Source organism: Bos grunniens, chromosome 12, assembly GCF_055505025.1.
Source record: "Bos grunniens cultivar Pamir isolate PY7600 chromosome 12, Bosgru_T2T1.0, whole genome shotgun sequence".
In the NCBI taxonomy this organism is placed as follows: domain Eukaryota; kingdom Metazoa; phylum Chordata; class Mammalia; order Artiodactyla; family Bovidae; genus Bos; species Bos grunniens.
In genome coordinates, this window is record NC_141176.1 from 23,474,223 (window position 1) to 23,501,970 (window position 27,748).

The following is a 27,748-nucleotide window of genomic DNA, read 5'->3' on the forward strand; positions in this document are numbered from 1 at the left end:
CCACCTGATTTGCCTCTTGAGAAATTTGTATGCAGGTCAGGAAGCAACAGTTAGAACTGGACATGGAACAACAGACTGGTTCCAAATAGGAAAAGGAGTTCGTCAAGGCTGTATATTGTCACCCTGTTTATTTAACTTATATGCAGAGTACATCATGAGAAACGCTGGACTGGAAGAAACACAAACTGGAATCAAGATTGCTGGGAGAAATATCAATAATCTCAGATATGCAGATGACACCACCCTTATGGCAGAAAGTGAAGAGGAACTAAAAAGCCTCTTGATGAAAGTGAAAGTGGAGAGTGAAAAAGTTGGCTTAAAGCTCAACATTCAGAAAACGAAGATCATGGCATCTGGACCCACCATTTCATGGAAAATAGATGGGGAAACAGTGGAAACAGTGTCAGACTTTATTTTTTGGGGCTCCAAAATCACTGCAGATGGTGACTGCAGCCATGAAATTAAAAGACGCTTACTCCTTGGAAGGAAAGTTATGACCAACCTAGATAGCATATTCAAAAGCAGAGACATTACTTTGCCAACAAAGGTCCGTCTAGTCAAGGCTATGGTTTTTCCTGTGGTCATGTATGGATGTGAGAGTTGGACCGTGAAGAAGGCTGAGCACCAAAGAATTGATGCTTTTGAACTGTGGTGTTGGAGAAGACTCTTGAGAGTCCCTTGGACTGCAAGGAGATCCAACCAGTCCATTCTGAAGGAGATCAGCCCTGGGATTTCTTTGGAAGGAATGACGCTAAAGCTGAAACTCCAGTACTTTGGCCACCTCATGCGAAGAGTTGACTCATTGGAAAAGACTCTGATGCTGGGAGGGATTGGGGGCAGGAGGAGAAGGGGACGACAGAGGATGAGATGGCTAGATGGCATCACTGACTTGATGGACATGAGTCTGAGTGAACTCCGGGAGTTGGTGATGGACAGGGAGGCCTGGCGTGCTGCGATTCATGGGGTCGCGAAGAGTTGGACACTACTGAGCGACTGATCTGATCTGATCCCCTAATCGTGTGATTGGAGTACCTTTTTTTAATAACCCTATTTAGTACCATGGACTTCACTAGAAGTGCTGATTGTGACATAACCTAGCACTCCAACTGAGAAATTACGATTGTTTTCTAACTTTTCAAGCAGTGTGTCTCCCTTATTTGTAAATAGCCTCTTTTTATACAGCCTTTCTGAGGAAAGTAGAATATATATTTTTTTTTAATAGATGAACATATTGATAGATGTGGATAAGAAAGAGCACATAGGAGAACTTAGTTCTTCAATTAAAGTAATTACATTGAAAAAGCCTAGTTTTAATCCACATAGTTGTTAGGACTTACTTTTGATTAAGCAGCTTTCATCTCATATTTATATTAAGAACATTTAATTACAGTACCCCCCACCCCCAAAAGACAGATTCTGGCATGAAAATTTCTCATGTTGAAAGTAGAATTATTTTTTTTTTATTAATAGAAAATGGTGGCTGTTCACCCAGGAGAAGTGGTCAATATACTCAACTGTTTCACCTTCAGTAAAGACAAACTAGTTGCTCTTGAACTGTTAGCTTCGTAAGTATTTCTTCTTCTTTTTACTCAGAAAAATTTGGAAAACTTTTCAAACATCTTTTAACTCATTAGTGTATGTTAATGTGTCAGAATTATATTGGTAAATGGAACTAATGAAATGTATGAAAGCATAGAGCTGAATTCTTATATCTAAGTAGTGTGCTCATTACACATGATTATAAACTTGTAAAATTAGTGGGGCTTATTGAGTTTAGTTATTTTGATTTGGCTGCGTATCGGTGACTTGCTTTGCCTTCCCACTGGGAATAACTTGAGAGGCTTGTTGGTAAATCCAGAGGACATATGGCTAGATGGGTTTTCCACGTTCTGACAGTGTATGTATTTTTTTGCTTCCTATACACTTATTCTCTCTGGATCTTGTTTTCCTCAATTGTGAAAATAAGGATCTTATCTACGTGGTAGGGATGCAGATTTTTAGTACTATAAAATTTAAAACACCCAGCACAGCATTTGAGAAATGATTGTGAAATAAATTTGAGAAATGAATGTTAGAGAAAAGGAACCTACTCTCCTATAATGTATTTATGAGAGTCTACAAATTGCTATGTATTTCCAGCACATGCAGTTTTTAAGTCCCTAATATATTTATAAATGACCACAAAAACACAAATTTAAAATAAAACATAAGATAAAACTTCATTTTTAGATCAACCTTGATTTTTATGCATTTACCACAAGGGTTTGTTTTATTGCCATTAGCTCTCCTGACACAGACAGGGTAGATTTGCAAGAATCTCAAAATAGTGATTTTTTTTTTTTTTAAATTTGAAATATTGCTTTGTTACTTTCAAGTAGCCAGATAAACATTATTCAGTTACTATATGTACCATATTTATATAAACATGTTAATTACACTCATCAATCAAAACTGAATAACCATACTCTTCTTGTTACATCATGGAAAAAAGCTTACTCACATATATCTGTGTATAAATGTGTGTGTCCAGGTTCTTAAATGAAAAGCTAAATTGTATTTCCTTGGTAGAAACATTGTTGATGCACAGAATTCTCGTCCCATTGAAGATTTGTTCAGGATAAATATGTCTGAGAAGAAACGGTGTAAGAGGGTGCTTGAACAGGTAATTTCCTCAAGATTGCTATGTAAGTGGCACGTGGTTTTCCTGAATGCTGATGAAAAAAACAGTACCGATCTTATTACCGTGCTAACTTTTGATGAATAACCTGACTGCTGTTCTGTGATGGGTTAATAATGACAGCCCTGCAGTCTGTGGTGGGGAACTAGAGCCTTTAGGGGTGAGAGGGGAACACTGGGGTGTGAAGAGATGGTTTGAGAGTGAGAAGCCAGTGGCGACTCAGTATGAGCCTCATGGGGTGTTTTTCTCAATCCCTTGGTAGCTCTGCCATGTCTCCAAGCTTTTGTCTTTAACTTTATGTGTTTAGGAGGAACTGACTCAGATGATAAAGAATCTGCCTGCAGTGCAGGAGACCTGGGTTTGATCCCTGGGTCGGGAAGATCCCCTGGAGAAGGAAATGGCAAACCCATTCCAGTATTCTTGCCTGGAAAAATCCAATGGACAGAGGAGCCTGGCGGGCTACCTTCCATGGGGTCACATGAGTCAGACACCACTTAGCAACTAAACCACCACCAGGAACTTGACTTATTTGTCATCGGGCTTATTTTCATCAAACTTAGAAAAGATGAATAATTATAAGGCTAAATTCCAGTTTGTTCATTTAAAGTCTCTATTAGTGGGAGAAGTTGTACTTGTCCAAGTCTAGAAAACTTGATTCGTCATTCAAGGTAGTTATTTCTTAGGATTTTGACAGGTGGAAACTGGATTAGAGGTTAGAAACCTGCTCGAGGAGGGCATGGACTGTTCCCCCAGGAGCTGCAGCCCAGTCGTATTTAGTCCTTGCACACAATTTATAGAATCCATCGTCAAGAGGTCTTTGGGTAGGAGTCTACTAGTTGCAACGATAAAAACATTCGGTTACCATTTAAATAATTCCATTTAAGTGAAGTGATTTTACTTACTAATTTTAGTCATGTTCACCAGTGGAAGTGCTGACTGATGTATGAACAGATTGAATGTGATGCTCTTCCTTAATCCATCCTATTTAGCAGGGCTTCCCAATATCCAGAATGCTAAATTTTGTGAGTTTATTTTATGTTTTTTAACAATCCTCCTCTTTGTTATGTTACAGGCTTTCAAAGGGGGCTGCAAAGCTCCTCATGCGATGATATCTTCTTGTGGAACAATCCCAGGAAATCCGTATCCCAAAGGAAAACCTAGTCGCATCAATGGAATTTTCCCAGTAAGCATACTTGTGTGGCTCCATGTGCAACTTCTTTGTATAAAATTGAACACAGTTATGGTATTTACAGAAAATGCCAGTTGTTGATGCTTCTACGAAGTAAAGGAATTTTACTATGTCAGCAACATAATTCATAGATTTACCACTGAAAGAAAGCTCATACATAAGCTATATTAAAATATTTCTGTAAAATATACAGAACAACAAGCTAGACAGAAAAGAGAGTGATTTGGTTTTGACTTGTTTTGGCAAGTATTTTAGAAGCACTGATTTACATGTAATAAAGGACTATTTCTCAGATTCTCAGTATTCTTCAAACAGTTTCACACTTGTGTGTTTGGGAAATCCTGCATGCAGTGTCTCCTTTTTGGAGAATCACATTGCATAATAAAGTCTCTGAGAAGTCCCACAAGAAAGACACTTATTTTTATGTCACCCAGTGTTCCTCAGATTTCTTTATGAAATAATTTTTTCAAAGAATGGTGTATTTTTAATGGCAATGTGACAAATAGCCTTAAAACTTAGTGGATTGAAACAATAAACGTTTAGTGTCTCATGCAGTTTCTCTGGACCAGGAATCTAGGAATAGTTTAGTTTGTTTGGTTCTGGCTCAGGGTTTCTCATGAGGCTGCAGTCATCTGATCGCTTGATTGGAGCGTGAGCCTGAGCTTCCAAGGTGAGTCACGAACCTAGCAAATTAGTGTTGAGGTTAGCAGGCAGGGGGGGGTCTTTGTTCCTCAGCATAAGGACATTTCCATAGTGCTGCTCGAATACCTCTAGACACGGCAGCTGACTTCCATCAGAGCAGGTAGTCCTGGAGACGGCCGGCAGAGGCCATGTTGTCTGTTATGGCTCAGTCTTGGGAGTCAAATGCCCTCAGTTCTGGAACATCCTGTTTGTTACATGGGTCAGTCCTGTTCATGTAGGGGGCTGCACAGGGACACGTAGGAGCTGAGGATCACTGGGAGCCGCCTTGGAAACTAGCTCCAAACTAGTATGTACCACTTAGAACACAAACTGTTGGGGGACACATTGTAATAGGGTGTCAGCTTATTTTCGTCTGTTAATTAGAGCAGTCTCGTGTGAGGTCAGTATAAGCGATCACACTTAATAGGTACAGAGAACACCATTTCTTATTACTTATTTTCAACTGTAATATAAGTACTGTTTTTGATTCTTTGAGCATCAGACACTGTAGCACTGGAGCTGTCTCTGGCTGCTCCTACTGTGCAGTGAAAAAATTAGAACATACTTCTCCTCCTCTGTCTCCCCATGTGTATTGTGTATTTCCTTGAACCTCTGTACGTGTTGTGAGGGCTGCATCAGGATCATGAGCCAGAGCAAGACTGGGGCTGTGCTCCATCCTTACACTCCTGCCAAGTTATGTTCTTTCTTCAGGGTAGCACAGCAAGGGTCTGGATTTGTTTTATTTTTGCTTTGGGGTTTGTATGGGTTTGTTTTGTTTTTAATCTCAATTATCTTTCCTTCTTTTTCTTTTTTTTGAAATAGGGAACCCCTTTGAAGAAAGATGGTGAGGACTGTTCCAATGAAGGCAAAGGAATAGCCGCACGGATTCTTGGACCATCCAAACCAGTATGTTTAGAAAAGAAGTGACAGAACAAGTCTTGATGCTTATATCTGGTTTTCTGTCTATTCAAAGCATAAATTTCATTTTTTGTTGGGCAGTCTAAAGTGCAATAGAAACTCTAGGAAAGTAAATGGTTCCTAGGGAAATACACTACAATTGGTTAGCCGTGTTAAAGGCCCCTTTGAGGATTAATGGCATATTGTAAAGGTAGACCAGTTGAACTGCTATTAGTGTTTTTTTTTCTGCAGCCATATTCAGCAGTTCACTTGGAGACGTGGAGAGTAGAGAGTTCACTTTAACTAAGGTTGACCTACAAGACCTTTTAGAACACCCAAATGAGATGTCCTTTTCATTATAGGGGACTGGAATGCAAAAGTAGGAAGTCAAGAAACACCTGGAGTAACAGGCAAATTTGGCCTTGAAATACAGATTGAAGCAGGACAAAGGCTAATAGAGTTTTGCCAAGAGAACGCACTGGTCATAGCAAACACCCTCTTCCAACAACACAAGAGAAGACTCTACACATGGACATCACCAGATGGTCAACACCAAAATCAGATTGATTATATTCTTTACAGCCAAAGATGGAGAAGCTCTATACAGTCAGCAAAAACAAGACCGGGAACTGACTGTGGCTCAGATCATGAACTCCTTATTGCCAAATTCAGACTTAAATTGAAGTAAGTAGGGAAAACCCTAGACCATTCAGGTATGACCTAAATCAAATCCCTTACGATTATACAGTGGAAGTGAGAAATAGATTTAAGGGACTAGATCTGATAGACAGAGTGCCTGATGAACTATGGACGGAGGTTTGTGACATTGTACAGGAGACAGGGATCAAGACCATCCCCATGGAAAAGAAATGCAAAAAAGCAAAATGGCTGTCTGAGGAGGCCTTACAAATAGCTGTGAAAAGAAGAGAAGCGAAAAGCAAAGGAGAAAAGGAACGATATAAGCATCTGAATGCAGAGTTCCAAAGAATAGCAAAGAGAGATAAGAAAGCCTTCCTCAGCGATCAATGCAAAGAAATAGAGGAAAACAACAGAATGGGAAAGACTGGAGATCTCTTCAAGAAAATTAGAGATACCAAGGGAAAATTTCATGCAAAGATGGGCTCGATAAAGGACAGAAATGGTAGGGACCTAACAGAAGCAGAAGATATTAAGAAGAGGTGGCAAGAGTACATAGAAGAACTGTACAAAAAAGATCTTCATGACCCAGATAATCACTATGGTGTGATCACTGACCTAGAGCCAGACATCCTGGAATGTGAAGTCAAGTGGGCCTTAGAAAGCATCACTAGGAAGAAAGCTAGTGGAGGTGAAAAAGATGGGAATACCAGACCACCTGACCTGCCTCTTGAGAAATCTATATGCAGGTTAGGAAGCAACAGAACTGGACATGGAACAACAGACTGGTTCCAAATAGGAAAAGGAGTACGTCAAGGCTGTATATTGTCACCCTGCTTATTTAACTTATATGCAGAGTACATCATGAGAAACGCTGGGCTGGAAGAAGCACAAGCTAGAATCAAAATTGCTGGGAGAAATATCAATAACCTCAGATATGCAGATGACACCACCCTTATGGCAGAAAGTGAACTCAAAAGCCTCTTGATGAAAGTGAAAGAGGAGACTGAAAAAGTTGGCTTAAAGTTCAACATTCAGAAAACGAAGATCAAAAAAAAAAAAAGAAAACGAAGATCATGGCATCTGGTCCCACCACTTCATGGCAAATAGATGGGGAAACAGTGTCAGACTTTATTTTTTTGGGCTCCAAAATCACTGCAGATGGTGATTGCAGCCATGAAATTAAAAGACGCTTACTCCTTGGAAGGAAAGTTATGACCAACCTAGATAGCATATTCAAAAGCAGAGACATTACTTTGCCAACAAAGGTCCGTCTAGTCAAGGCTATGGTTTTTCCAGTGGTCATGTATGGATGTGAGAGTTGGACTGTGAAGAAAGCTGAGCACCGAAGAATTGATGCTTTTGAACTATGGTATTAGAGAAGACTCTTGAGAGTCCCTTGGACTGCAAGGAGGTCCAACCAGTCCATCCTAAAGGAGACCAGTCCTGGGTAATCAATGGAAGGGCTGATGCTAAAGCTGAAACTCCAGTACTTTGGCCACCTCATGTGAAGAGTTGACTCATTGGAAAAGACCTTGATGCCGGGAGGGATTGAGGGCAGGAGGAGAAGGGGACGACAGAGGATGAGATGGCTGGATGGCATCACCGACTTGATAGACATGAATTTGAGTAAACTCCAGGAGTTGGTGATGGATAGGATGGCCTGGTGTGCTGCAATTCATGGGGTCGCAAAGAGTCAGACACGACTGAGCAACTGAACTGAACTGAACTGAGCTGAAGGTTGAGGTATGATGGCTGGATTAGTGTTAGTGAAGTGAGAATGGAGCCAGGAGGTAGAGCGTATTTTCAAGGGAGTGATTGGAATATAAACTGAGCAGGAGAAGACAACCTCGTGAGTTGAAGGATTGTACTATGAGAGGCCAACACACAGCCGCCTTGCAGTCCTGGCTGCCCACCTGACAAGAACTTGGGTGGCTGTTGTTTACAGTAAAATAGTCACAGATCATAGTCCTTGCACGGAACCAGCACATTATCCAGGGCTGCCATTAAGAGTGCTGGAGAGAGTCTAGGTTCCTCACTCCAGGGCATCCCGTCTGCTCCAAGATGTAGGTGCCAGCCCCCTCGAGGGGGTGTGTGTGCTCTCTCATCCTCTGCATCTCTGTAGTTACAGTTGCAGCATGCGGCCTAGCTTTGCTTACCTCTGGTCCTCTGGAGACCAGCTCTTTGAATGTTCTTTCATACCTAAGTCCTGTACACTCTAAAATGGAAGATTTGTGGATTCAAACGTAAAAAGACTAAGCTACTGAATTCATAATTCCAGTCTGCATTCTACCAGAGTTGTCAGAATGCCAAATGCCAAAGGAAACAGTGCTTGTTTCTTTCAAAAAGAGAAAAGCGGTTACGATCAAGATGACTTTCCAGGAGGATGTGGGAAGTCCTTGAGTAGCTGAGACTCCAAAACTTGGTGGGTTTTTTGTGTTCCATGGGAGGAGACAGGAATCCTTGGATTAACCTAAACTGGGTCAGAGAAGAATTTGCTGTTCAGGCTGAGGTTGGCCTTTTGTTGGAGATGATCTGCAACTGAAATAAAAAATTAACACCTCTACACCAGACCAAATGGAGTTGAGTTTGAGCAAACTCCAGGAGATGGTGAAGGACAGGGAAGCCTAGCGGGTCGCAGTCCATGGGGTCGCAATGAGTCGCACGTGACTGAGCGACTGAACGACAGCAACAGCAGCAGCAGTCTTTGGCAGGATCTCTCTTTGGACTTTAATAGGAGCCACATTTATTAAGCAAAGAAATTTCCCTCCTTTGTGCTATTTGTTAGTGCAATGGCATTTGATATGCTGGAGCAGTTTTGTCGTCTTAGACCTAAATGTTTTGAAAGACAAGTTGTATTTTGTTTTGGCAGGAGACGGCTTCCTTGATGTTCTGCTAACTGCTGTACTTTCCCCTCTCATTCTAGCCTCCTTCAACATACAATCCACATAAACCTGTTCCTTACCCGATACCTCCATGCCGACCACACGCAACTATTGCACCAAGTAAGGAGCTCTTTCAGAGTTCACTTTTTTTCCTTTTTGCTCTGTATTTATTAAGTTGAAAGTAAAGGTTGGTATATGTACTCTGGAAATCTGGAGCACTCATGAAATATGCTATGCTGAGCTTTCCTTTGCCCATAGTTGGTTACTCTAGGGTATTGGTCTACAACAGTGCAGAGGACTAAGAGGATTAATATCTCATTTAGGATATTTTCCTTTTGATAAATTAATTGTAGATTTTTTTTTCATTGTTACTTATTTATATAAGCTTTTGCTTATGGGTAAATCATCTTGAATCCCTTTTTTGATAGTTGGTATTCAAAGACATCATTAGTGCATTTAACTTGAAAGGGCCAAGTGTGTGTGCTTGACATAAAAGGCAAATCATACACATCTGGCAGGTTCTGCCCACTGTGCCCTTCAGTGAGTTGAGCCTGGAGCGAGCCTGCACTGGAAATAGAAGTCTCTGCTTGTCTAATTCGAGCTCACTCTTCACCCAAGCCTCCATGTAAAACGCAACTGTACTAGATGACACAGTTTTAGAAATAAAGTCGGTGGCTGTGTCAATACAGCTTGAACTCGGAATGATGCTAAATTGTACTTTTTTTTTCTATTATATTTTTATTTTAGGTGCTTATAACAATGCAGGTCTGGTACCGTTAGCCAACGTCATAGCTCCAGGAGTGCCCCCGCCACCTCCATATACTCCTAATCCAGTAGCAGCAGGTAAAATCAGGTTGTTATGGGGTGTTAAAAGGCAATAACTTTCTCACCTTACATTCGGGGGGACAGATGTGTGGTGTGTTATTGTCCTAACAGGGAGCACAGCCCCCAAGCCTGCTGATGGAGCCGAGTGTGTGACATCCAGGCTCCACTAGAGTGGTCTCGGTCCACATGCAACAGATTTCTGTGTGTTAATTTTGTAGCCTGCAGCTTTACCAAATCCACTGATGAGTTCTGGTCATCTTCTGGTAGCATCTTTAGGATCAGCATCTATGTAGGGTCTTCTGTGTATAGTAAGTATCATGTCATCTGCAATCAGTGACAGTTTAACAACTTCTTTTCCAACTGGGATTCCCTTTACTTCTTTTTCTTCTCTGATTGCCATGGCTAGGACTTCCGAAACTATATTGAATAAAAATGGAGAGAGTGGACATCCTTGTCTTGTTCCCGATCTTAGAGGAAATGGTTTCAACTTTTCACCATGGAGTATGAGGTTAGCTGTAGGTTTGTAGCATATGGCCTTTATTATGTTGAGGTAAGTGTGAACATGACCAGGCCGTAGAAACAGAACCATTTCTCCTGAGTCGGACGCTGACAGGCAGTGGAAGAGCATCACTGACCTGGCGAGCGTCGCTCTTAGGGCACCTTGTGTCTGCCGTGGGGAGGAAAGGCTTGTTAGAAGGTGCTCAGAAGCGCTGAGCCTGCCCACACGCTTTCCAGGCCAGCCTTTCCTTTGGGCCCATTGGGAACTCAGGATATGAAGTGTAAATGTTTTTTTCTATCTTGTCAAATTGTTCCCCCAAAAGACTGCACCTGTTTATACCAGCCAGTGAGGGTATATGAGCATACCATTTCTCACACCCTTTTGAAATGGAATGATAACAGGTTTTTTGTTTTACTTTTGCCAATCTGATAGACTGATTCAGCTGATGCCTTCTTTTGTCTGTCTTTTACAAAAGTTTATTTCATTCAGCTATTTGATTTGACTCTCCTGAATTTTGTCTTGTTTAGGAAACCCTTCCCCAACCCAGAAGTGCAGCAACATCTATATTCTCTAATTACTGTTGTAATGATTGTTTTTAAGTGTATAGCTTTTCATTTACTTGCCATTTATTTCTGTATGTGTATAGGGTAGGGCTAGAACTGAAATTAAGTTCTGTCTTAATTTACTTTTGCCCTTCCCCAGGATTCAGAGTTACTTACTAAAGTTTAATAAATTCTTTTTTTCTAGTCAGAATGGTTTTGGTGTTTGCCAAGAGTACTCTGATTAAAGTTGCAAAATCTTTTTTCTAAAATCTGTCATTTTATTTCTTGCCCTTATTCACAGTATGTTTTAACCTTAGGGTTTTACATTTTTGTGTAGACAGACAGACAGACAGAGGTTGTGGAAGAAGAGCTGGAACCATGTTACCTTAGTCAGGTATTTTTAACCCTAAGTAGGTAGGCCAGGTAGTCTGGGTCTTCTAAGATTCCTACTCCATCTGGAATTCATTTTCATGTCGGGTGAAGTAGAGGGTTATCTTAATTTTTTTTTCCAGACAGTAGTCGGTCCGTCCATGCCAGCACTGTTTATTAACTAATCTGTTTTCCCTGCTGCTTTGAAATAATACATTTATCTTAAGTTTTCATTTACACACATGGCTCTAATTCTGGGCTCTTTATTCTGTTCCAATCTAGTTACTTTATGTTGCGATGATACTATATTGATTTAATTAGCAGATTTACAGTGTATTCTGACATCTAATAAAGCTAGCTTTCTCTCACTGTATTTTCGTATCTTTCTTACCCAGTTTTGGAAATTGATTCTTCCATGTGAACTTTTAAGATCACCTTATGCAATTAGAAAAGAGTTGAATTTATGTATTTATAGTTATATAGTAATTTGGAGAGATGACTTTTTTATGATATTAAATTTTACCATTTAATTATATATATATGTACGTGTGTGTCTTTAAATCATGGCAAGTGGTAGTGTTTTTCCAGGTCTTATGTTATTGCTTGCAGTAAGTGTTTTTTGGGGTGGGGGAGGTTTATTTGAGTTATAGGTGATTTACAATGTGTTAATTTCTGCTGCTTTCAAGAAGATTTTGTAGTTTTCTTCATATAGGTTTTTTGCCTTAGGTTTGTATCTAGGAATTTTAGAGGAATTTTTTTGTTACAATTATAAATGGATATTTTATTTGTAGCTGCTTGTTACTGATTTCCTATTTTAGTTTTTTCTTTGAAAGTCTCTTCTGGGTATAAAATGTCAGCTGACTTATACTTTACTGAGTATAAGTAAGCTGCCTGCCCTCCCCGCCCCACCCACCCCAGCCTTATTGGGAATTGACCCTTATTGGGTCCACACTTCTTTTTTGTTTTCATTTTTCAGAAGTCTTTTGCCTGTATCTTTATTTTTAATATTATGATATATACTAGAATCTGATTTTTGTAAACCAGTGGGGAAGAGACTTAATAGGGGTTTCAGATATTCATAAAAATTGCATATTTGTTCTTAGTCCTTCCATTTTATTTTTATGCTCATTATTATTCTTTTATCCAAGTTTTTCATTTTTCTGATTTTTGTTTACTTGAATTCATTCACATTGCTTTAAAATTTTTTAAAAACTTTTCTTTCCTTGCTCCTACTCAAACTTAGAATTTCTATCTTTAAATATCACTAGTGACCATCTTCATATTCTTAGTGGTTGTCAGTGTACAGAAAGTAAAAACAGCTGTCCTGCATCCCACCGTTGACTTCCATACAGCCTCTCCTTGATCATCAATTTGTGTCTCTTGATGGAATACGTTTTTCCTTCTGTGCCTCTGAACTCATGGCTTCTTAACTTTGTGACTTCTCTTTGATGCCCTGTCCTCATATACTCACTCTGATTTTCTTTTAGTAGAAAATTTCTCTAATTAGCTTTTTCAAAAAGGGTAGAGCTGTAGGATTATAGATGAGAAACCCAATTCTCACTAATTTTCTTTATGAGACCCTTAGTCTCTTTCTATAAACTTACAAAGAAGACATTCCTTATCTTTAGAGTTCACAAATGTCTTTAGTCTTGGAGTTCAGATATTTCACCAGGATATTTAGGTGTGGATCTTATGGTTAATCCTTTCTAGAACTCTGTAAGCCCTTTAGATGTGAAAACTCAAGTCTTTAAAGCTTTGGAAAATTTTGTCTTTATATTCCTTTAATTAATGATATTTTATCTCTTTTTTCTCCTTCTAGTACTCTTATTTTTCAGTGTATTTGTTCTAAGTCTCTTAGCTAGTCATTCAGTACTTAAAAAAATTTTTTTTTGTCATCTTAAATGGAACTTTTAATTTCAACTATGTAATTTAGCTTTCAGTAGTGTTATTTCTGATCTTCACCATTCTTTGCATTTATTAACTTGGAGTAGATTTTTATATCTAAAATCTTCAGCTTCTCTGCTTGTTTTCTTACAATATTATGTGTGTATATATTCTTCATTTGCATTACAGGATTTTAAAGTTCTTTTTCTTCCATTAAATCTCTGGATAGACACTGTCTAAGTTTATTTGTACTCAAGTCCCTTAAACAAGCTTGATCTTTTTTACTCTCTGTGTCAGGGCTTGTGGGTTCCCTTTTTGCACTTTACGCCTGTCACACTGATGCTTTCTTGGGCAGTTACTGACAAGCCACGAGAGGTCATTTGTTTGCCACTGTATCTCTGAATAATGGCTTGGTAAGATGGGTCCTTTCCCATGGGGCTGGAGAGGGTGTGCTTTAGGCTGTTGGTCTCATGGCTTCAGCTCGGGCAGTTCCCCCTGACATCTCCTAGCGTGGGGCCTTTTCTAGAACTGAGTACAGCAGTGGACAGAGCCACTTTCTCTCTGTTTGCTTGGTGACGCACCCACCTTGTGAGATTGGCCCCTCGGGCGGCAGTGGATCCTGCCCTCAGCGCCCACCTCCCCTTCCAGGCCTCCCCTGCACTGTAGGCATGCTGCCCAGCAGTGCTTGTCAGCTTAGCCGGTGACAGTGGCTCCTGTCTGCACTCCTACTGCACTCCCTCCTAGACGCACACCAGGCCTTCCACCGTCTTTCCGAAAAGCCTTCTTAAATGAATCTATAAAACAACAGTGTTTGCTTAAAGCCCGATATGGAGAAGTGGTGGGAACAATTGCTCATAATCCTTGCAGTCTTCCTATAGTTACTACTATGATTTTTGTTTATTTCCTTTTTTTTTAATAGGCATATATTGTTTTTCCTAACACAGTATACATAACATATTCTGGATTTTTTTTCTTTTACCCCAGTCTCTGATTATTATGATGGTGAATAATTTGATTAAAGCTGGAAATCAACTTTTATTTATTTATTTATTTTCTCATAGAGAATGAAGACCTCTCCAGTCAGTCAAAACCTACACAGAATCAAGGTAAGCACCAAATTTGATGTCTGTCCTGGCTGCCTGCTCTGTTTTCCACTGAGATCAATTTGAGTTTGAGTGTATTTGAAATCTTTATGCTTTAGGGAAAGTTCCTGGTTAAAAAATTTAATTAATCAATGCTTGCTAAAAGTGACTTTAAGAGTGATACATTTTATTAGAAAATGAAATTTTGATGGTGGTACATTTTAAAGACATTGCATGCAATATATAAAATATAATCTATAAAATGTCTATCTTACAGAATCATCTAAGAAAGCTTTGAAATCCATATTAACTGGATTTAAAAATAATTATATGTCTCTGTTGCAGTTTGTAAAACTTTGAAGCCGTCTCAGTGCTATGTGGCATTATATCTGCATTCACTTCACATTGTATGATATTCGAAGCCTCATATTCTTAAATATATAAACAACATTTCTTTTTGATAAAAACCCTTTTTTGACAAATGCTGTGTGAAATAGATCTTTTAGACTTAGTTATTTCAATAAGTATTCAGAGTAGTGTAATTTAACGTAAGGAAAGAAGAAAGAGTTGACGAAGGGGCAGCAGAGCAGGAAGCGCAACCAGCAGGTGAAGGTGAGGCAAGGCCTCCACGTGGCAGCGGCTCTGTGACGTTTTCCCCTCCCCACAGTGGAGGATATGTGTGCTCAGGAAAGAGATGCTGTCTGCTGTGAGACAAAACCTGGGACCAGTTCTCACGTAGCAGAGTAGCACATGAATCTGAGCATCGCAGTGCACAGGTAGGAATCTTGGGAGAATTCCATTCCCCGAGAATGTGTGGCAACAGTGCTTTTTAGCTGGTAATTTCTAAGGCAGTAGCATAGCAGGGAGGAAAAGACCCTAAGTGAGACGTCAGGACATAATAGTATTTGATCCTGGCTCTGGTACCACCTGGTTTTGTAACCTTGAGCAGCTGATTTAGCTTCTAGCAAAGGGAGATTAAGGAAACTTCAGCCTTTATGCTCAGCTTTGTTAATAGATCTGTTTTTAAAGAGAATAAACAGATTAAGTATCATCAGCACCTTTATTGGAAGAGCACACTTTGCTTTTCCTTTGCTGTGTTATGTTAGCATACTTAAGATTGTTTTTCCTTTTTGAACCATATTACAAAATAAGTATAGTGCTTAAGAACACAAGTATGACAGACCTTGCTGAAGTCTTAGTTCTGTCACTTCATAGCTGCATGACCTTTTTATCATCATCATTATTGATATCACTGTGGTAAGATCTCTTATTGAGATCTACCCTTGTAACCAATTTTTAAGTACACAGTATAGTATTGTTAACTGGAGGCATGGTGTTGTACAGCTAATTTCTAGAACTCACTCATCTTTCATAACTGAAACTTTATGTCCTTTGAACACCACTCAATAGCTGCATGATCTTTTAACAAATGACTTAATCACAACTAAGCCTGGGATTTCCCATCTCTAAAATGGGGATATCAGTGCCTGTCAGGGTTATATGAGGACAAATGAAATGATGGGTGTAAAGTACTTAGCACAGGATCTAACACGTCGTGTTTTGTGGTATTTCCCACAAAAGGAAAGTGTTATTTCCCATGGTGTGGTTTTGAGGGGTGGGGGGGTTCATTTTTGTTTTGTTCCACTTTGACTGCAGGCTCTGTGATTAATAGTGCGTGGCTTTTGTGTCATTATACGTAAAGCTCTCCAGCAGAGGTTGCTATAAAGAACACTGTGGGAAGCTTGGCTTTCCCTTGCCATCTGTCATTAACTACATGGTCCTCAGCATGAAGTTAAATAAGACAGGGAATTCTCAAATGTTTTCCCCACCAGGTGTTTCCCACCCAATGTTAACCTAAATCATTTTTTGGTACATTATTTACAAACATGAAACTAGGCATATATTCCTTGTGCTTCTAGTTCTTATAAAACAAATGGAATACAGAGCTACAAACCTATTTTCATATGTACTCTCAATTTAAAATGATAGTGATTTTCTTGAAACTAGATTACGGCTCATGATATGAATATGGTATGAACTACAGATCTTTTGTGGAGAAGGAAATGGCACCCCACTCCAGTACCCTTGCCTGGAAAATCCCATGGACGGAGAAGCCTGGTAGGCTACAGTCCATGGGGTCCCAAAGAGTCGGACACAACTGAGCGACTTCACTTACTCACAGATCTTTTGAGTTTAATGTTTATATATTTATGTTTTACTATTTGTCAATTCTCCTCCCATATTGATTGTCTAAAACAGCTGTAAAATTTGTTCAGCCCAGTGCAGCACCCTTTGGCCATCACTTAGTACAAATGCATTACGTGGATGTGGGCTTCCTCCATTCTTGTCCTGTGGTCCTTTCTCCATCTGTAATTAACACAGTGCATCACTTTATGGACCATGTCAGCTTCCTTATGTCCAGAGTCTTTATTATGCGTAGATTTAAAAAGTGAAGTCTTAGTCCATGAAAAGGTCTTTCAGTTGATTATCACTGCAAAGGGAACATTCTCTATTTACAACTGAAACAGACTTCAGTGTGAATATAGCATGGACGGTAGGTGTCATTATGACATTAACTACCTAAGTCTTGCATTCCATTTGGCACCAACAAGATCAGAAGCTAAGGTTTTCATTTATTGATTCAGGAGGGAATCCCAGGCATTCCCAAAATGCTTGTATTATTTGTAGAGTTTATCAGAATAGAAGTACTATAGAAGTTTTGAGAATAAGTCTTTGGGTGGGTTTGAGAACTGTAGCTGAAGTAATCGTGAGGTATCCAGCGCAGCAAACACTTAACTAAACACGTAAATGCCAGGCCCTGGGCTAGGTGTGAAGACTAAAGATGAACTTGATATGGCTTTTGCCCCTAAAGCCTAGGACAAACCAAGTAAAGTTAGAGGTTAAGAGGAGTCAGTATGAGAAAGTGCTTGGGGGAAAATCTGTAGAGATTTTGGTAATCAACTCCCACAGTGGCAACCAAGAATACTGCAGAGATGGCCTGAGTATACTCGATCACCTTGTGTGCCTCTAGAGGGGATGATGTCCTGACAGCTCTTCAGAGAGGAAATGACTTGTAATACTGCTCTAGACAAGTAGCCTGAGAGAATGAGTACACCAACACTAATCACAAAATAAATTCTTTGAATTTTTTTAAAATTGGGAAGCTAGGAAAGGAAAGTTTTATTTGCTCACTTGTCAAGGCTTCCTCACTGTGAACGGGAAGGCTGTGCTGATCAGAGTCCAGAACTCTGCAGGATCTAACCGAGGCTGCCTGGTGAAAATGGAATCCAGCAATGTGTACACTGCAGTAGCCTCTTAAACCTGTCATTGGTTTTTCTTTGACATCTGTTAAATATTACATAAACTTTTATCCATTTTCTTTTGAGTTAACATTTGAACTCTCAGCCGTGATGATAACCTCTTGCCTCTCCTCCTCTTCCAACGCAGCATTCTCCACCCCAGCCAGTCAACTCTTTCCCCCGCATGGCTCCAATCCCTCGACACCCGCTGCAACTCCGGTTCCTACGGCTTCCCCCGTCAAAGCAGGAACTCATCCATCAGCGTCGGCCACCGCCAGCCTCCCAGGGATGAACTTGGCGAATACCGTCCTTCCTGTGTTCCCGGGGCAGGTCTCCGCCATTCACCCGCCTCAGCCCATGACGCCGAATCCCACGGTGATCAGGACGCCTTCGCTGCCGGCCACCGCAGTGACCTCTGTCCACAGCACCACGGCCACGCCCGTTCCTTCCGTGTTTTCTGGCCTCGTTCCCCTGCCGGGTCCTCCCACCCTCCCAGCCCCGGCCCCTCAGGCCACGGCTGCGCCTCGGGCCACTCCGGCTTCCAGTGAAACGTTCACCAGCCTCCCCTTCCCCGTCGCCTCTACCGCTGCCGCCACCAACAACCTCAACTCCGCTTCACTGTCGTCGGTTTTCGCAGGGCTCCCCTTGACCCTGACGCCGGCGTCCCAAGGCGTGTCCAACCCGACACCCTCCGTCATCGCCGGGGGCTCGGCTCCCGGTGTCGCCTGTCCCCTGGCTGTGAACAGCCCCCTCCTGTCCGCCCTGAAAGGCCTCCTGACGTCCAGCGATACCAGTCTCATCAGCTCCTCCGCCCTGCCCTCCGCGGTGACCAGTGGGCTGGCCTCGCTCTCCTCCCTGGCCAACCAGGGTGCCGACCTCCCGGGCTCAGCCCCTAACAAGGGCTACGGGCCACCGCAGGTGCCCACGCCGGGCCTGGCGCTGTTCCCCGGGCTGCCCTCGCCCGTGGCCAGCGCGGCGGCCTCCACGCCACCCGCCCTGCCCACACCCGCCGCCCCCTCCTCGGCCTCCTCGGGGCTGGCCGCAGCGGGCTGCGGCTCCTCCGCCGCCCACCCGCACGGCCCCGCGACTCCCGCCGTCACCACCCTGCCCGTGGTGGTCAAGACGGAGCCCACCAGCCCCAGCCCCACGCCCTCAGCCTTCAAGGGCCCGGCCCCCGCCGCCGCCGTGGGCGCGCTGGGCCTTTCCGGGGCCCTGGGCCGGGCATACCCCGCGGCCTCGGTGCCCATCAGCCTGCCATCCTGCCTTAACCCCGCGCTGCCGGGCCTCCCGGGGCTGAGCGCGCCCCTGACGGGCTCGAGTGCCCTGCCCGCCCTGCCCCTGGCCCCGCACGGCTCCTCCACACCCATCACCCCAGTCTTCACCGCCCTGCCTCCATTCACGTCTCTGACCAGCAACTTCCCCCTGGCCGCCACCCCAGCCCTCAACCCCCCGGTCTCCGCGCCCGCCGCCCCCGCCTCCACCTCGGCGGCGCCTCCGCACCCTGGCCCCGGCTCCGCAGCGCCTGCGCTCCCCGGACTCTCGGCCCCGACACCTGCTTCGGCGGCCGCGGCCTTCCCCCTCAGCCTGCCAGCCGCCGTGCCCTCACTCTTCTCCGTGGCACAGGGCCCACTGCCGGCCTCGGCACCCTCCTACCCCGGCTTCTCCGTCTCCAGCGCCCCTGGGGCCCCCGCACTGCCTGCCTTCCCGGGGCTGCAGCCGCCCGCCACCGGTGCCGCCACTGCTCCGTCTCCAGCGCCCGTCCTCCCGGGCTTCGCCTCTGCCTTTAGTTCCAATTTCAACTCGGCTCTGGTTGCGCAGGCCGGGTACGTGCATGGTCTGGAGAGAGGGGAGATGGTTTTTCGCACGACTGATCGTGCGTGATCTCGAAGTTAAAATGAGTCAGAAGCGAATTGTTGGCCCAAAATTATCTTTTTCTGGGCCGACACTTAAAAGGGCTTAAAATGTTTATCTTAACCTGTTTCTTTTTGAGATAAATGTATAAACTATCAATGCCTGCTCAGATAATCAGCAGGGATTCCCTGGTGGCTCAGATGGTAAAGAGTGTAATGCGGGAGACCCAGGTTCGATCCCTGGGTCAGGCAGATACCCTGGAGAAGGAAATGGCAACCCCCTCCAGTATTCTTGCCTAGAGAATCCCATGGACAGAGGAGCCTGGCCCAGTACAGTACATGGGTCACAAAGAGTCGGACACGACTGACTTCACTTTCACTTTCAGATAACTTTTAAGATTTGCATTTGGTGATTTATGTTGACAAAACAGCAAAACATAAACTCACTGAATTCAGAATAATAGACTTGATAATGGAAAGTAAGTTTTACGTCAGTGCGTAAGACTTATGTGAAACATTTTAAATTCCTTACAATAGAGAATTTCTAGGATGTTTTTTAACATCTTAAGATAGTATTTGACAGATGTAGAAACAATAGCTTTTATGTCTGTCTTGCATGTTGACCCGTTCTCTCTGTTTCAGCTTATCATCTGGACTTCAAGCTGCAGGCAGTTCAGTTTTTCCAGGCCTCTTGTCCCTCCCAGGCATCCCGGGATTTTCCCAGAATCCCTCACAGTCATCCCTGCAGGAATTGCAGCATAATGCAGCTGCACAGTCAGCATTGTTACAGCAGGTGAGCAGCCCTGCCTGGAGCAAATAAGGATGGTAATAGGTATAACATAGCTTCTGTAGTGATAACCTTGCCATACAGATAGTGGTATTCCAGCACTGACCCAAAATGGCTCTTAGCAGAATGTCTGGAGATTTGATGATTAATTCCCTCTCCCAAATCTACAAATTATCCTTGTTTTCCTTCAGGAGAGTAACAGAGGTGGTAGAATATATTCATCTGTGTGTTTTTTCTGCTTAGAGACTTTTAAATCTCAGTCTGGAGATTTTTACATACAGAATCTTTAGATGTAACAGTTAAATTTTAGCTTGTCTTCTTTAGTTAAAGCTAAAGTAGTGGACCATTGAGGCAAATTTTCTCCAGAAAACCTGTTCTTTTTTTAAAGAATGTTAAACACTTTAAAGGCATTTCTATGCACCTCTACCATCTGAAGAAGTCTGAATGTTTCTTAAAAATTTCAGGAGACTGAACAGACTTACCTTGCCCCAGCATTTTTTTTTTTTTTTCTTTTAAAGAAAGAAAAAAGTGGGACTGGCCAAAGCAAGCACAGGCCTGATGGAATTTGGCACTCTGCTCACCTGTGTGTTCTTTCTGTCAGGTCCACTCAGCGTCAGCTCTGGAAAGCTACCCAGCTCAGCCGGATGGGTTTCCTAGTTACCCTTCAGCACCAGGAACACCATTTTCTCTGCAGCCAGGCCTGTCCCAGAGTGGGTGGCAGTGAATACATTTTAACGCATATCCTCCTGCAGAGCAACGTCAGAATTGCCCGAGGACCGCAGTGAACCATCTGACAAATGTGAAGTTGGCCAGAAGTCAGGAAATGGGGCTAAGGATGATCCTGGGGAAACTGTGATAAGAGTTAAAAAAAAAAAACACAGTTGCGTTCTTTAAAAATGTTTTTAAGTGTGAACACTCCCCTATGTAAATATACTGATGACAAATTGTACAGAGAATAGTATTTTAAAAAGTGTTTGGGGACTTTTCACCTGCACCCTATGACATTTCGAACGGTGTACGTGAGCGGTGTAGGGGACTACTAGAGAGGATGTTGAACTCTTTCTAGCCGAATACAGCCTTAACTCTGCCTGTACAGCATCCACTGACAGACGTAATGGTCGTGCCTCAGACTTACAGGTTGCATGTGGCCCTGGGGGAGTTACCACCCTTGATACGCTTAAGTGGTTCCTATTAGCATCGCTGGAACTCAGTATCCATATTCCAGATATATCCACAAAAGGGAACTTGAGACCCACCATTATTTTTAACCCCTGACATTAACAAACATACATGTACTGCTGAATTTAACCCAGTGTATTTCAGGTAAGTGAAAATGGTGCTTCATATAGTCCTTAGAATGACTTTCAGGTGTTTTCAACTAAAAACATATATATATATATATCCAGAACTACTTTCTTACAGAAATACAAGTAAGGCCTGTGATAATTTGCCTTCAAAACATATTTCTTAATCTCAGCAGTATCCAAATGTGAGTGAGGAACATTGGACTGACCCTTGGGCCACCTCTATTACTCATTGTACTCTGGAAGCTCTTGGTGAATGTTTACAATCATGGGATGTAGTATTTCTATTTGTACTTAGAATCAAATGCTTATCTAAAATAATGAAGTGACAACAGATAGAGAAGACTTTGCTCTGTTAGTAAATATGCAGTGTGTACTCTACTTAAGGACCTGTGGTAGTATAACATGATTGAATGTCATTAATTTAAGTAAAATAACTGCCACATTCAGGGGGATCGGGGGAGTAGCAAGAATGATTTCCAATCCTGTGATTAAAAGTATGAACTATAGAATCTACTGTGGTACATTTCAGCATCTAGAAGTTTTACTTTTATAAAGACGGTGTCTAGAAGATGTTGCTAATGTATTTTCCTTCAACATGGGGAACAAACTTTTTAAGTATATTAATAAATATTCCTGTATGGTCAGTTTTTAACAGTTTTTTAAAATAAACTTTATGGATACAACAGATTTTATGTGTTTTATTCAGCGCTTGGATAAGTATTTTAAGTTTTTGTCTTGGAGCTAACATACAGGCATTTTTGTCTGAATTTAGTTGGAAGTCAGCGTCTACTACTGATGCTCACTTAACACCTCACGTGAATGTTGAAACACAACTAACACTTGACACGGACTATTTATGGCTGTAATTATCTTCCAGCACAGACTAGAAGTTGTTATTTGTTCTTTTTGAGTCTACACTGTGTGTGTGTGTGTGCGTGTGTGCGCGCGCGCGCGCGCGCGCGCGCTCAGTCACTCAGTAGTGTCTGACTCTTGGTAACCCCATGGACTGTAGCCCACCAGGCTCCTCTGTCCATGGATATTTCCAGACAAGAGTACTGGAGTAGATTGCCATTTCTTCCTCCAGGGGGTCTTCCCAACCCAAGGATCAAACTTGGGTTGGGAAGTTTGATCATAATGTGTGTCCTGCATTGGCAAGCAGATTCGTTACCACAGTACCACTGGGAAACCCTCATAAGTTTAATCTTAAGCTTTACACTTGGCTTGCTAGATGGGTCTCATCTGCCTTTATAAAGTAGTGTCCCAGAATTTTAGAGAAGACTTAACATCAAATCAAGTTTAATGAGCCTTTTTTGTTTTTAAAGGTAACACAATAGTAGTAAACAATGTCAAATTTGGTTCAATTAACATATGAAATAATAGACAATATAAAGTAAGTTGAGAAAAATGATCAAAGTTAACATATCCCCAGGGTCCTTGTACTCAGGAGGGACTTTATGATAAATGTTTAACTTTTAAACATTAGGCCCAATAAAATTTTATGCTAAGGGTTAAAAGTTGTGTTTTTAACTCCTAATTGGTGAGGAGGAGAAAATAGAATAAGAAAAAATCATCCAGAAAGAAAGCACAGCAAAGTGGAAGAAATAAGCACACAGCAAGGTGTTAGTTAGCTCTGACTGCCTGTCTGTTGGTTTCACAACAGTGAAGACAGAAAGAAGCAGGCTCAGATGATTTTTCAGGCAGGTTCAACTGAACAGACTCTTCCAAGAAAATAGAAAAGCACCCCTCAACACATTCTTATAGACATTATAACCTTGAAACAAAAACTGAGGCTGGAATAGTGTGAAAGAAAAATGTAAGTCAACCTTTTTCAAGAAGAGAGTAAAACATCAAAACGAAATACGTGCTACATAATGAAGAAGAAAGTGAAGTCGCTCAGTCGTGTACGACTCTGATCCCGTGGACTGCCTGCCAGGCTCCTCCGTCCATGGGATTTCCCAGGCAAGAATCTGGAGTGGGTTGCCATTTCCTTCTCCAGGGGATCTTCTGGACCCAGGAATTGAACCCAAGTCTCCCACATTGCAGGCAGACTCTTTACCGTCTGAACCAGCAGGGAAGCCCCATGAGCTACATATACAGAGCATTATTCTTAAACAATATGATACACCACGATCAAGTTGCATTTACATGAGGAGAGCAAGGATAAAGTAACATAGAGCTAAAAGTGTGAGACTTCCTGGTGGTTCGTGGCTCCCACACTCCCAATGCAGGAGCAGGTTTGATCCCTGGTCAGGGAACTAGATCCCAGATGCCACAACTAAAGATCTGGCGTGTCTCAGTGAAGACTGACAACCCCAAGGGCTACAACTAAGACCTGGGGCAGCCAAATAAATATTTTTAAAAAGAAATCTAAAAGTGCAATTCAACACATTAGCAAGTAGAGAAAAAATTTTTCTCAGTCTCTGTAAAAAAAAAAATCTGATAAAACTTAATCACCGTAATGTTTCACATACACACAGCAAACTAGGAAAAGGAGGAGACTATCAGGTAAAGGAATTATAAAAGCATAACACACAGTTTTTAATTATACAATTTAGAAATGTCCTTTTACAATCAGAGACTGATCAAGTAAAATGCATTTCCTCATTTTACTAGCATCCTAGCTTGCATAGAAAGGTACAGAAAAAGAAGTAAAAGGTATAATTATTGGAAAGAAATATATGCTTCGTGAGATTTACAGATTGTTATATTCAAAAGTCAATCCCAGTTTCAAATATGAGCAACAGCAGAAAATCACTGGATCTCCAAAGAAGTCCTATATGTATATTATTTTAAAAACTGTAAAAGCGAGAGAACACAATTATGGATTGTGGTTATAGGGAGATGGGGTGAGACTTAGGAAAGAATATTCAAATAGCTTGTGGTGTTGGTAATGTTCTCGTTCTAAGGTTGGATAGTATATTCATTGTTCATTTTATTCAATAAATATACACATACATGCATGATATATGGAGAAGGCAATGGCACCCCATTCCAGCACTCTTGCCTGGAAAATCCCATGGACGGAGGAGCCTGGTGGGCCGCAGTCCATGGGGTCGCTAAGAATCGGACAAGACTCAGCAACTTCACTTTCACTTTTCACTTTCATGCATTGGAGAAGGAAATGGCAACCCACTCCAGTGTTCTTGCCTGGAGAATCCCAGGGACGGGGGAGCCTCGTGGGCTCATGGGCTGCCGTCTATGGGGTTGCACAGAGTCGGACACGACTGAAGCAACTTAGCAGCAGCATGATATATAATTGCATATATTATTGTAATAATATTGTATGTATTATTTCACATGCATCATAAAATTTGCATAATTAAAATGTCTATCCAATAGAATAGTTTCTAAGGGGTAGACTAATCTGTGGGCTGGGTGTTCAGGTAGATCCCTTTTGTGCTCCAAGATGAATGTTCAAGGAAAATAAAATTTAGTGCTTCAGGGTACATCATCCTGTCTGTCAAGAGTAGGAATAGAAATAAGATTTATAAAAACTTAGCTGTCCTACGTGGGGAATATTGCCAATATTTTGAAATAACTGTAAATGAGAAAGTAGCCTTTAAAGATTGTATAAAAATAAAAAATTTTTAATTAAAAAAGTGAAGTATATGGCTGTGCTACATGTAAAATAGTGCCAATTTTTATAATAATTATAAATGGGAAGTAACTTTAAAAAATTGTATTAGCAATCAAAATTTCTTTAATTAAAAAAAAAAAAATAGCTGTTCTCATTTCAGGACTTTCCCTAGCCAAGGAATTGACAGAATGAAAGTTTAGAACCACAGAAAAATCTTCATCAGAAGCATGTTACTGCAATTCTCAATCTGAAGGGGAGAAAATTCCATGAACTGGCGCACAATGGTTTCTATTTTAAGCAAAGGGAGAGGAAACATTGCAAATGGGCTGTTTCTTTCGTTTCCTGAGACTCTTGGTTAGGGACTCAGCTTGTCCTAAATGTTTCTTAGTTGTTAAAATCATTCTTGCTTTCGAGGCCGAGATATTGGAAACATTTTGCAGGAAGAAGAAAAACAGTTGCTTAGTCATCTTCCAAGGGCAATGTGTTTGCCCTAAATACTCGGGAGGCTCTCTACAGCTCCCACCAGGGAATAATTATTGTTACAGTTGTTTGGAACCTTGCCCCTCAGTGACTGGCGGTGCTGGCGTAAGTGCTATTTGGCCAATATTAAGGGAAAATCTAAAAAGTTGAAAAAGTTGGCTTAAAGCTCAACATTCAGAAAACGAAGATCATGGCATCTGGTCCCATCACTTCATGGCAAGTAGATGGGAAACAGTGGAAACAGTGTCAGACTTTATTTTGGGGGGCTCCAAAATCACTGCAGATGGTGACTGCAGCCATGAAATTAAAAGATGCTTACTCCTTGGAAGGAAAGTTATGACCAACCTAGATAGCATATTCAAAAGCAGAGACATTACTTTGCCAACAAAGGTCCGTCTAGTCAAGGCTATGGTTTTTCCTGTGGTCATGTATGGATGTGAGAGTTGGACTGTGAAGAAAGCTGAGTGCCGAAGAATTGATGTTTTTGAACTGTGGTGTTGGAGAATACTCTTAAGGAGATCCAACCAGTCCATTCTGAAGGAGATCAGCCCTGGGATTTCTTTGGAAGGAATGATGCTAAAGCTGAAACTCCAGTACTTTGGCCACCTCATGAGAAGAGTCGACTCATTGGAACTGAGTTGACTCTGATGCTGGGAGGGATTGCGGGCAGGAGGAAAAGGGGACGACAGAGGATGAGATGGCTGGATGGGATCACTGACTCGATGGACGTGAGTCTGAGTGAACTCCGGGAGTTGGTGATGGACAGGGAGGCCTGGCGTGCTGCGATTCATGGGGCCGCAAAGAGTCGGACGTGACTGAGAGACTGAGCTGAACTGAACTGAAGGGAAAATCAATTTAGAAATAGCTAACCCGGCACTTGCAAAACACATTGTTTTCATGACTGTGATGGGGCATCCCATTTGGAGGGAAAGTGGCTTCCTATTGGAGACAAAGACTGTCTATGACCTAGTCCCAAGAAATGATGGAAACAGGAAGTTTTCCTGTTGCTCTTAACATCAGAGGTTAGTCCCAAAGTGGAAGTGACATAGTGATCAAGTAGAGGCCAGGAGGAAACAGTGGAATCTACAGATGGATGGTATAGGAGGAATGGACTTTGAGTTTTCAAATGTGCAGCAAACTGGAAAAGCATTAGACAAAGGCAAGAAGAGAGGTGATAAATGTTTGGACACACCTATCAGTCAAAGGCTTCCCAGGTGGCGCTAGTGGTAAAGAATCCACTAGGCAATGCAGGAGAAGCAAAGCGGTTCTGTCCCTGGGTGAGGAAGGAAGTAGGAAATGGCAACCCGCTCCAGAATTCTTGCCTGGGAAATCCCATGGACAGAGGAGCCTGGAGGGCTACAGTCCATGGGGCCGCAGAAAGGTGAACACACAGCATAGCAATCAATGACTCAGCAATCTTCTATCCAGATGATGCTGTGAAAATTAACCCCAAATTCTCATTTTAGAATGAAGACAGCTGAGTCCTGAGAAATACAGCTCAGTTCCCACTCATGGGAATAATGGTTATCATGTATTAATGCCAGTTACTATTCTGAAATTTTTTTTTTTTTTGGTCTGTGAATCATGTGGGATCTTAGTTCCCCAACCAGTTTCCCCACCAGGGATCGAACCCATGTCCCTGCAGTGGAAGCATGGAATCCTAACCAGTGGACTGCCAGGGAAATCCCTATTGTGAGTATTCTCCGTGTACTATTTCATATATTTCTCACACAGATGACCCTGGTAAAGACAATCCACATGCCCATTTTACAGATGGGGGAGAAAAACACAAAGGGGTTAAGTTACCCAGTGTCACACAGTTAGTTCATGGTAGAACCAGGATTTCTTTAAATCCAGGCAACATGAGCGCAGAGCCTGTTTCTTAACCTACTATGACTGTAACATCATTTCCACACCAAGTCATAACCCAGGATGTATGAGGAGCATGCAGAGGACAGGAGTCTAAAGCAGAATGTCTCTGACTGTGCGTGTGCTTGTGTGTCTGTTTTAATCTGTTTCTGGTCCCCAGCCACCTTTTCTTAAGTTCTAATATTCCATATTAATTCTTATAATTACAATCTGTGGATGACAGTCCTGCATGGTTATTACTGTAATTTGAGTTTGTGGAGAAGGCAATTATGATTATCAAGCAGTTGGCAAAATTAACCCACAATCTGGGAGGTTTTTTCAGATGAAGTTGCTAAGAAGAAAATAACTACATGTTTGGGAAGAAAAAAGACCAGGAAAGTTGAGATGAGCTGGGAAATCTCAGAAGTTGTTTT

At 41.9% G+C, this 27,748-nt stretch overlaps 1 protein-coding gene across 2 annotated transcripts in view; it reads left to right on the plus strand.

The window, feature by feature from the left end:
* PROSER1 (proline and serine rich 1) overlaps nt 1–22,096 on the plus strand; it is a 30,941-nt gene extending 8,845 nt beyond the window's left edge. For both annotated transcript variants that reach the window (XM_086328473.1, XM_086328474.1), the window contains 10 exons: nt 1,471–1,565; nt 2,569–2,662; nt 3,750–3,860; nt 5,370–5,453; nt 9,007–9,085; nt 9,713–9,808; nt 14,146–14,190; nt 17,614–19,288; nt 19,958–20,108; nt 20,704–22,096. In XM_086328473.1, the coding sequence (XP_086184599.1) occupies nt 1,471–1,565; nt 2,569–2,662; nt 3,750–3,860; nt 5,370–5,453; nt 9,007–9,085; nt 9,713–9,808; nt 14,146–14,190; nt 17,614–19,288; nt 19,958–20,108; nt 20,704–20,826 (2,553 nt within the window). In that variant the 3' untranslated portion in view covers nt 20,827–22,096. The remainder of the gene's footprint in view (nt 1–1,470; nt 1,566–2,568; nt 2,663–3,749; nt 3,861–5,369; nt 5,454–9,006; nt 9,086–9,712; nt 9,809–14,145; nt 14,191–17,613; nt 19,289–19,957; nt 20,109–20,703) is intronic.
* The last annotated feature ends 5,652 nt before the right edge of the window (nt 22,097–27,748 follow it).